The following is a 10,333-nucleotide window of genomic DNA, read 5'->3' on the forward strand; positions in this document are numbered from 1 at the left end:
GTCACGCCGTTGTTGTTTGTGTGTGCGGTCTGTTCCAAGTGGGTGAGAGAATATGCATTGTGTTTTTCTTTTCTTTTGTGTTGGAGAACTCGTGTGTGACTGTATGGGGTCAGAGGAGATAAGCAGCATAGAAAGTAATGAATGGATGGGTATTGTTTTGTTAGTCAAATGTTTTTTCACATGAATGTGCATATTTGCATTTTTGTGTAACTAATTGTTATTGTAGCTTGTGAAATAAAGCTCTTTGTACAGATCAAATAGGTTTGAAACAAAAATTTGAAGATGTTGAACTTTAATGATTAGTCGTTGGCCCTCTTCTGCTTGTCATACAGCACCCTCTAGTGGCTAATACGCGTCATTACACCATAAATGACACCGCAGTGGAGAGTTGGACCACAGGATGTGGTCATCAACACTACTTGGGACATTGACGGGCCCAGCCTTCGTGGGCGGTGTGTGTTTTTGAACCGACAGTTTACAAATCCGGGCCTATTTCGTTGGAAGAGGTGAGCTCTGACATGAGATGACGTAGTTGTCTTTGCTAGTTCGTAGTGTGTTGTTGTTGTTTACGGACTGCGCCTCCATCTTTGTTGTGCAGCAACAACGCATCAGCTAATGCTAAAAGCTGCTGCCCTTGTTATTTTGTGTTCATGTAAATATAACGGACGTTAACTGTACAGTCAGGGTACAAATCATGTGGATAAATTCTTTTATGTGACGTTACATGATGTCTTTTGGTGCCGCACATAACACGTATATGTTATATTGTAAATGATAATATCAGTATGTGTTTATATTTTCGTAATATGCAAATGCACTTCCACACAATACCTGTACTATTTAATTAATTGTAATTGTATTTTTTTCCATTTGGTGCAGCATCTGTTAAAAAAAAACATGCATCTCAAATGAATTCAAATTAAGCAATTAAAATAGGGGCGGCACGGTGGTCTAGTGGTTAGCGCGCAGACCTCACAGCTAGGAGACCAGGGTTCAATTCCACCCTCGGCCATCTCTGTGTGGAGTTTGCATGTTCTCCCCGTGCATGTTTGGGTTCCCTCCGGGTACTCCGGTTTCCTCCCACATTCCAAAAACATGCTAGGTTAATTGGCGACTCCAAATTGTCCATAGGTATGAATGTGAGTGTGAATGGTTGTTTGTCTATATGTGCCCTCTGATTGGCTGGCGACAAGTCCAGGGTGTACCCCGCCTCTCGCCCGAAGACAGCTGGGATAGGCTCCAGCCCCCCTGCGACCCTTGTGAGGAAAAAGCGGTAGAAAATGAATAATTAAAATAGATTATGTACTTATCAATGTACTTGATATTAAATGTATAAGTTCATATATTGGAGGACTTGTGATCCATCAGCATATACAGTACAGTACATGACTAAAAACATAATGTATACTGTAGAGCCACACTAAAGTAGAATTTGTAGAGCTGTATAGTGGATCATATTGCATAATGAGTGCATCAGCCATTATTGTATGGATGCACTTTGTAGTCTTCTATGACAATCTATCTGAGATATCTCCTAATTGATTGACTTGCATTCGTTTAACACCACCAACCTCCTCTTTGTGCTTCATGTTTCTGTTCAGGTTGCGTGACATCTTTCATCTCCTGATCCCTGCTGTTGCGGCATCTTGGCTGTCCACGTGTCACCATGCACCCCTCACACACAGTCGCCGCTCTGGTGTGTCTGCTGGTGGGGGCCGTGGCCGCCGTTCAGAGCCCACCTCAAACAGGTGAGGAGGGATGGGGATGGGAACACGAGGAGACGTAGACATGTGATGAGCTCAGTTCCACAGTCACGGTTGTCATCATGTGACTCCTCCTCCAGTCTTCCTGGACAAGCAGCAGGCCAGCTCGCTGATGTCTCGTCACAAGAGGAGCATCGACGGCGCCAACCAGCCGTCCTCCACCCTGGAGCAGACCTGCATGGAGAGGGTGTGCACCTACGAGGAGGCCCGGAAGCACTTCCAGGACTCGTACCGCACGGTAAGCTCCACGTTGTTCATGTTGGGAAAGGTCAGTCTGGACACTTACGATCCTCGCCTTCTCTTCCAGGACATCTTCTGGTCCGTCTACATCGGTAAGTCCATGTGGCGCTTTGACAACTGATCACGTGAGGCTCATCTCCACTTCCTGCCCGCTCAGACGGAGATCAGTGTGCAGACAGACCTTGCAAGAATGGAGCCTTGTGCTCCGACAGCGTGGGAGGCTACGACTGCGTCTGCAAGGCGGGCTTCTCGGGGGTCCACTGTGAGACCGGTGAGGCCTGCATCGTCAAAGAAAAAGAAGAATTAATACAAATGAATACATCTAAATCATTTAAGATTAGAAATAAAGCATGTATTTATTTTATTATTATTACTGTTAGGCTTGCATAATTCAATGTAAAAAATAATTTAAAAAAAATTATTCAATGTAATATAATAATTAATTCATTCATTTTCTAACGCTTTTCCTCACGAGGGTCGCGGGGGTGCTGGAGCCTATCCCAGCTGTCTTTGGGCGAGAGGCGGGGTACACCCTGGACTGGTCGCCAGCCAATCACAGTGCACATATAGACAAACAACCATTCACACTCACATTCATACCTATGGACAATTTGGAGTCGCCAATTAACCTAGCATGTTTTTGGAATGTGGGAGGAAACCGGAGTACCCGGAGAAAACCCACGCATGCACGGGGAGAACATGCAAACTCCACACAGAGATGGCCGAAGGTGGAATTGAACCCTGGTCTCCTCGCTGTGAGGTCTGTGCGCTCACCACTTGACCACTGTGCCGCCTGTAATATAATAATAAAAAATATTAAATAAAATAAAAGAAATAAAAAATATAAAATGCATAAATTATGAATTGCATAATAAATTTAAAAAAATATACATTTAAAAAAATAATAACAAAAAAATTAAGAAAACATAAATAAGATGAACTCTGCATCATCTCTCCTATCCTATCCAACTGCAACAACATGCACCTCCTCCTCCATTTCCTCCCTGCAGACCAGACCCTGTGCATCCTGGAGAAGAACAAGGGATGCTCCCAGTTCTGTAAGCCGGGCTACACGTCCTACGAGTGCTCCTGTGCACGCGGGTGGAAGCTCAGTCGCACGGACCGCAATAAGTGCGAACCTGCAGGTATGGAACAGCGATGATGATTATGATGATGAAGTATGAGGAGAGTTATCAATCCAGCTGTCTCTCACCTTGTCAGTACGCTATCCCTGCGGGAAGGTGAACAGCCTGAGTCGCTGGGAGGAAAGGAAGTCCAGCAACGTGCGGAGTAATTATCAAGGACTTGCCTGTGCCTCCGCAGAGTGTCCCTGGCAGGTGGGAACACAAACGAATGTGTCAAGCACGTCTCAGAGACAAATGCAACACAATGCAAAAGACAAGCGTCACAAGAAAACAAGTACAACACCAACAACATTTTAAAGTGCATACAGAGCTACATAAAGCTGCTGAAAACATCTGTAAACAACACAGCAACCAGATGTCCTTGTCAAAGGTGGAGAAAATGTGCACTTGTACTGATGTTTGTCTCCGCCGGCGGCGCCCACAGGCTATACTCAAGAACTCAGAGTCTGAAGGATTCTGTAGCGGCATCATTCTGAAAGAGAACCTGGTCTTGACGTCGGCTCAGTGTGCTATCAAGTACAGCTCCTTCCAAGTGGTTGTTGGTGAGAAAGGAACACAACACAAAACATAACAAATCACACATGTTTGGATGAGTTTGGTGTGGAAGAACACGCGTGGGATGAACATTTTAAGGCAATATTAGTGAATTCCTGTGGTGGCAACGCCCAGCTTCCCAATACTTTAGCCCGTTCTCCATCTTGTCATCTTCCCGTTTTCCTCAGGCAAGCGCAAAATGACCTACGATGACGGCGAGCAGACCCTCTACGTGAAAATATCCCACATGCACAAACACTACGTGCCGGGTCGCCCTGAGAACGACCTGGCGGTGGTGGAGCTCCGCGATCGCATCGTCTTCAGGAAGGACGTGACTGCCGCCTGCCTCCCAGAGAAGGACTTTGCGGAGAGCGTCCTCATGACTGGGGAGCTTCCCGCCGTGGTCACGGGCTGGAAAGACCCCCAGCAGGGAGTTTCTTCCTTTCAGGGCCCGCTGACCCTCAACCACCTGGCTTACAACGGTCTGGCTCAATGTCTGGAGACTCATCCCGACGTGATGAACAACAAGATGGGCTGCACGACCGCCCGCGCCAACGCCGACTGCACCATGAGCTCCGGCAGCCCCCTGCTCACCTTGTACAGGGAGGTGTTCTTCCTCACCGGGGTGGTCAGCCAGCCGCCAGGCGCCGACTGCAGCAAGGGCTTCGTCTTTCAGAAAGTCTCGCGCCACCTGGGCTGGCTTCAGTCGCTCATGCGCTCCCTTTAGTGGACAAACGTCCTGCGCTTCAATCATACACACCTCTACCCTCTTACTACTGTACGACTGTATCGCTCACTTCATAGCTGCCTGCGGTTGCTCATCCACAAGGTGGCGCTCCAGTAAAGTAAAGCATAAGTGCACTGAATTATTCAGCATGTGGATGTACCTTGGAATTCATAATAATCATCTTGTTCTTGTTTGACGTGTAATCACCATAACCAAAATAAACTATGTCATCTCCTGTATTTTTTGTAAATATATTACAAATATTTAATTTTTTTCCATCAAGACCTTGGGCGCGTTCTGCTGTGGAAATATTCAAATACTGAATTATTGATCATTAATAGGCATTAACAAGAAAATTTCAACTTTTAATCTCAGAACTATGACTTTTATTGTATAATTTTGACTTGATAAATGATAAATATGACTTTTTTCCCCCCTTTCAGTGGTGAAAACGGGCTTCCACGCTTATGACTGTATGCACAGAACTTATATATGAAATATCACTAATAAAGTGGTCATTCTTAATCACAGTCTTTAGATATGAAAATCATCCAAAACATGTTTACACGCCCTGCTTGCCTCAAATCCTGCTTTTGTCAGATATTGGTACTTCAATCAAGGAGATGATGGGTTTTTATGTCATCTTATTTGTGTTTGTCCATTTGCTAATCTGTCTGTTAAAAGGATTAGGCAAAGATATTTTGACAGAATGTGGGCGACGCTGGAAGCCTACATGATGCGTTTGATTGTGTTGTGCATTTGAATAGGGTGCCCTCTGTGTTGTTGTTTGCCAACATTTTCCCACAGACTCTCCCACTCAGCAGTCTTCTCACTGCCGGCCCCCCTTTGGGACCGTGTCACGTGGAGGGGGACGGGTGGGTGCGAGAAGGAGCGTAAGAGACGCTAAACTTAAAAAAAAAAAAGAACACTGACCTGCCACTTTTGAAAAGGACAGCCTTGAATGCTGGGGGCCCCACGTCGGTTGTTGCCATGGCTCTCGCCTAGGAGATGGAACCTTACTCCCAAAAATGGTGCTGCTCCTTCACGCTGCTTCTTCCTGTGGCGATTTATTAGCCTGCTCCTTCTTTTGCCTCCTGTAAACATAATTAATGATATCATTTGCCAACATATACAGTATGTACAGTACTTTAACATGCTACAAAGCTATAAAAGTAGAATCTCACGCAAGAGAATACAGAACTCCGCCAAGACTGACTTTTTATTTTGTTTGTTAGCAACTTACTGGGAGTAGCAGTTGTAGCTAGCTGTGGTAAATTTGGTTCATTTCAAGGACTCGGACTCACTCATTAAAGTGGTGATTCGGTTCACGTGAGTCATTGAAATCATATGATTCTGAGGTGTTTCTGGTGATTCCGCTAATGCGAGTCGGCCAACCAACTGAAACGAATCATCTGAGTCTGCATTGCTTCTGATGGGGTGTCCGAGTCGAGTCAGTGAACAAAAGAATCGTCTTGACTCTGCATGTTTCCAAGTGGATTCGCTCACTCACTGTCTTTCATAAGACCAAGTTAGAGGTGACAAAAGGAAAGCTAAAATATGAGTAAATTAGTTCATTTTTACATTTGATGCACCGCCCTCTCCACATTTGAAAACAACAACTACAAGCACACAGTAAAAAATCTATTTCACACGTTTGCTAGATTACATTATTATTGTATTTATTTTATTCATTCTTTATGCCGCTTAAGTTTGTGGGGATATGCTTGAGCCTATCCCAAATAAATAATTACATTTTTAAAAATTATTTTAAAAAATAATTTATTTTAACATATTACTTATTTAAAATTGATTCTATACAAACCTACTTGTTTGATCACATAATGCACACAGAGCAATGAACAACTTCCTGTTAGACTCCTTTCCTCTGCACTCTTTTCATTGTTGACATGATGAGGCGTTCAAGCACACTGCGTAACTGAGTGTTGGGCTTTCATACACTTATTTGTATAAGCACCCCACTTAGTGACGCTGGATGTCGGAGAAGACTGATTGATGCGTAACGCAAACAGTACAGTGCATGAGCGTCGTGAGGAGGGTGCCTTGCAAAGTCAGCCTGATGGATGATATTCGATTCGACACAAATGAAGTGAGGATAAAAGCACTTCCTGTCACTCCCCGCCAAATCAAATACCTCCACAGCGAAGCAATATGTTGTGGAAGTGATGAAAGTGTGCCAGTCACGGGGTGCAATCTGGCTCCTGTCCTACTAAAGCAATAATCCTCACCATGTTGTCATGACCCCCTCTCAATCCTCCACATGTGCTAATGTATGCATCACGCCCATCGATGCATGCAGCGGGGGGGAAGGTTGTGCACATCACAACAGTTGCACACCCCTTTTTTCTTTTGGGATGGATTATCTGTCTGGGTGGTGTCTGATTCCACATCCAATGTTACCCTCGTATTACGATGTTCCACTAAACCAGTGCTTCTCAAATAGTGGGCCGGTCCCCCATGGGGAGGCGCGGGGAATTTAACAGAACATGATAACAATATTAGTGTGAGATAACGTTCACGGCATAGTTTGTACCTAGCGGGAAAAGAAAGAATGAGATGCTAAAAAAAACACAACATGACCATGATCTGCATCAGAACACACTTCAAGTGAGTAGGCGTCTTCTGTCGTGTCACACCGTCTTCTATGTGGACTAAATAAAACACACAGGCTTCTAGTTCCCCTGCTCTCTCCTGATACCAGTAAGCATGCTTATCCACCTTGGACCAGGACCCACGGGGTTCCTTGAGGCTTTAGAAGGTAGAGAACAATATGTCACTGTGGAGGAAGGTAAATCCTGCCGTGGCCTTTATTCCACTGACCTCACCCTGACCTTGCAAGGCTTCCATTCGGATTGGAGCCATGCGGAAACCTAAGGAGATGACACACACAAGCAGGCCAGAGACGCTCCAAACTTCACCACCGAGCGGTGAAGATAAGATATGCACGTGGATGTGAGATAATGGCTTTAGCTTGTTTCATGGCATTATCTCATGCAAAAGCAAAGGGAAAAAGCTGGCTCCGCCATCTGTCCATCCAACCATCTGTCCATCCTTCTGTCCATCCGTCCGTCCGTCTGTCCATTTCTCCATCCTTCTATCCATCTGCCTGTCTATCCGTCTGTCCATTTCTCCATCCTTCCATTCATCTGTCCTTCTGGCTGTCCATCCTTCCATCCATCCATCTGACCATCCGTCCTTCCGCCTGTTCATCCTTCCATCCATTGGTCTGTCCATCCTTCCATCTGTCCATCCATCCGTCTGTCCATCCGTCCGTTCAGCCATCCATCTGTCCATCCATCAGTCTGTCCATCCATCCGTCTGTCCATCCATCCGTTCATCCATCCATCTGTCTGTCCATCCATCCGTTCATCCATCCATCTGTCTGTCCATCCATCCGTTCATCCATCCATCTGTCTGCCCATCCATCCGTTCATCCATCCATCTGTCTGTCCATCCATTCGTTCATTCATCCATCTGTCTGTCCATCCATCCGTTCATCCATCCATTTGTCTGTCCATCCATCCGTTCATCCATCCATCTGTCTGTCCATCCTTCCGTTCATCCATCCATCAATGCCGTTCGCTAGACGCTGCTAGCAATAGCCACACAATTGAAGTGGTGGCTCAGGTTAGCGTCATGTAGAGTATATATAGTATGTAACCCCCATTAGTTCACAAATCCAAATATCAGCTTTCATATACGTGATGATGGTGACTGTAAAATATGGTCATCATATTTTGATGATGAAAAACTAGGATTCTCGGCATGGCAAAGAGATACTCAAATGATGCTCACATAACGTTCCAATGAGGCAAGATTACCCACACCGTGCGGGTGAGCAAAGCAAGCGCTCCTTTTTTCTCCTTGCTGTGATCTTAACAGCCTGTCGTAACTTCCCTGGAGCTCACTGAAAGGCCAGCGCTGCGGTGTTTCACAAGTGCTAAAGATTTGCCAGAAACCTCCGTGGCGTCACACCGGCTGCTCTGAGCATGTGTCCCAATACAGTGCACCTTGCTGGGCCACAGCAGGTGACTCCTCCTGCTCTGTACTCTGGTTCTACTCATCGTAGTAATGTGCTAGGAATCATGTCATATTTCATTAGGACAAATCAACAAATCCTAATTTGTTCCAGTCCTTCCTACCTCCAAGTGTGCACAAACTACACTTATATCCAAATTTAAAAAAAACGGCTGGTGCTGACCCCGCGACCACATGTTCATTTTGACTATGTATAATAATGTTGACTGTTAGACTGCCAGATAAACAGATAGATACTGTGGATAGCAAATGTTGGTCTTTGAAGAGTCTCCTCTTTGAAATGTGACGCGTGTACGGAAACAAACGGGCTTGTTTAAAATTAGACCGTCTTCCTGCTAAATTTGGACACCTGCATCCTGTCATAGTTAAAACATCCTGCTACCATGTCCATGTTCACCAGTGCAAAAAGATGCAGACAACAAAAGGGAGGGGGGATTCTTGAGAGCAAACCTAAGCAGCAAACGCAACAAGCTACCAATCTAATCTGGTCCAAAGTTTCCACAGCAGGTTATGCGTCAACGTCTGAGCCAGGTCACATGATCACGGTCACGCTGGAATTATTAACGTGCTATTTGTCGCAACGCGTCCCTCCTTGACTGCTTTTAGCGGCCTCCATGGCCAAAGACGGAAGCCAGGATATTGATGCATGGATCACGTGACGATGATACAATCTGTCACTGTCTTTGCTTAGCAGCCTGGATGTGAAGTAACAGCAAACAGCAAAATAGGATAATTTTTTTTTAATGTGGTAATATTTTGACAAAAAAAGAGCTAGGTTGATTTAATTTTTTTCAGCAATATGACTGTCACTGTGAAGTATGACGTATATATTGTAAGTCCTTAGCATATGTACACAAGCATGTTGCTTTACTAAACATCAACGGCCAAGTTGCATTTTTCACTTTGTGACCTTGCTGGGAAAACATGCGTATATCGGCAACAAAGCACAAAGAACAATAACCAACCTGTGAGAGTCATGTGATGCACTGACTAATAAAAGCCAGTTCTTCCTGGACAGTGGCGGCTGGTTGACGCTTCCAGCCAATTTGTGATGCTGATGGCCGAGATGAGGATTTATTGTTTAAGCGCCACACGTCCTACGGACGATTAATCCTCCACCTCATCCTCTCCCTGTGCGGCCACTCTCCCCTGCATGGCCTGCACCTGTCAGATTAGCCTTAAATGGGCAGCTGCCACTCACTTCATAACACCCCCCCCCTCAACCCCAACCTACAGGCCTGTCACCTCACTTTGCATGGATTTATGTGCAGACAGGAGAAATCCAAATGGGGAGAACCCTCAAGCTAAAAAGGGCAGATAAGGTGGCTGCCCCCGCCCCCCCCCAGATAGCAGGAATTAAACCATTATTGCCGGTGAGGAGATTAACACCCCTGGCGTCCCATAAAACAAAGTGTTAATGAGGAAATGATTATTTAGTGTGATGATTTAAGACAATAACAGCGCTCCAGTTCAACAACTTGGCCACAAATAAAGCTGCAGGGAATATGGGGGGGTGCATGTGTCACCACCAGGGGACTCAGCCACTTAAAGTCCCCCCCCCAGATGGATAGGAGCAGCTGAGGCCACAACACACAAATAATAAACATCAGAGCAGCTCTAAGCTGTTAAATGCCGGTAATGACCTCAGTCAGCCTCCCACAGGAAACACGGCACACTTTTCAAAATAAGAGACGTCTTGCACCTTAGGTAGCATCTACATTTGGAATCTACACTCCTTTCACCCAATATAGTGAACATGAAAAATAAGACGACATATAAAACCGGTTTACGGCCTACACATACATTTTAACATAATCAAATAACACACCTATAGTCACGTTTACACTCCTACAACCCATGATAGTAGA

At 45.2% G+C, this 10,333-nt stretch overlaps 1 protein-coding gene across 1 annotated transcript; it reads left to right on the forward strand.

The window, feature by feature from the left end:
* Positions 1-357: 357 nt before the first annotated feature.
* On the forward strand, positions 358-4,648 carry proza (protein Z, vitamin K-dependent plasma glycoprotein a). The gene is made up of 9 exons (XM_058049807.2): positions 358-506; positions 1,602-1,748; positions 1,844-2,001; positions 2,071-2,095; positions 2,161-2,274; positions 3,014-3,148; positions 3,225-3,340; positions 3,573-3,690; positions 3,871-4,648. The coding sequence occupies exons 2-9, from the start codon at positions 1,667-1,669 to the stop codon at positions 4,407-4,409; spliced, it is 1,287 nt and encodes a 428-aa protein (XP_057905790.2). The 5' UTR covers positions 358-506; positions 1,602-1,666; the 3' UTR covers positions 4,410-4,648.
* The last annotated feature ends 5,685 nt before the right edge of the window (positions 4,649-10,333 follow it).

Source organism: Doryrhamphus excisus, linkage group LG16 (genome assembly GCF_037039965.1).
Source record: "Doryrhamphus excisus strain RoL-2023G ecotype Guam linkage group LG16, RoL_Dexc_Guam_v1.1, whole genome shotgun sequence".
Classification (NCBI taxonomy): Eukaryota; Metazoa; Chordata; class Actinopteri; order Syngnathiformes; family Syngnathidae; genus Doryrhamphus; species Doryrhamphus excisus.

Excerpts from the sequence above, each read along its gene's own strand:
- proza (XM_058049807.2), top strand. The coding sequence starts at position 1,667 with ATGCACCCCTCACACACAGTCGCCGCTCTGGTGTGTCTGCTGGTGGGG. Across the intron at positions 1,749-1,843 it reads TCAGAGCCCACCTCAAACAG|TCTTCCTGGACAAGCAGCAG; the intron begins GTGAGGAGGGAT and ends CTCCTCCTCCAG. Across the intron at positions 2,275-3,013 it reads GGGGGTCCACTGTGAGACCG|ACCAGACCCTGTGCATCCTG; the intron begins GTGAGGCCTGCA and ends TCCTCCCTGCAG.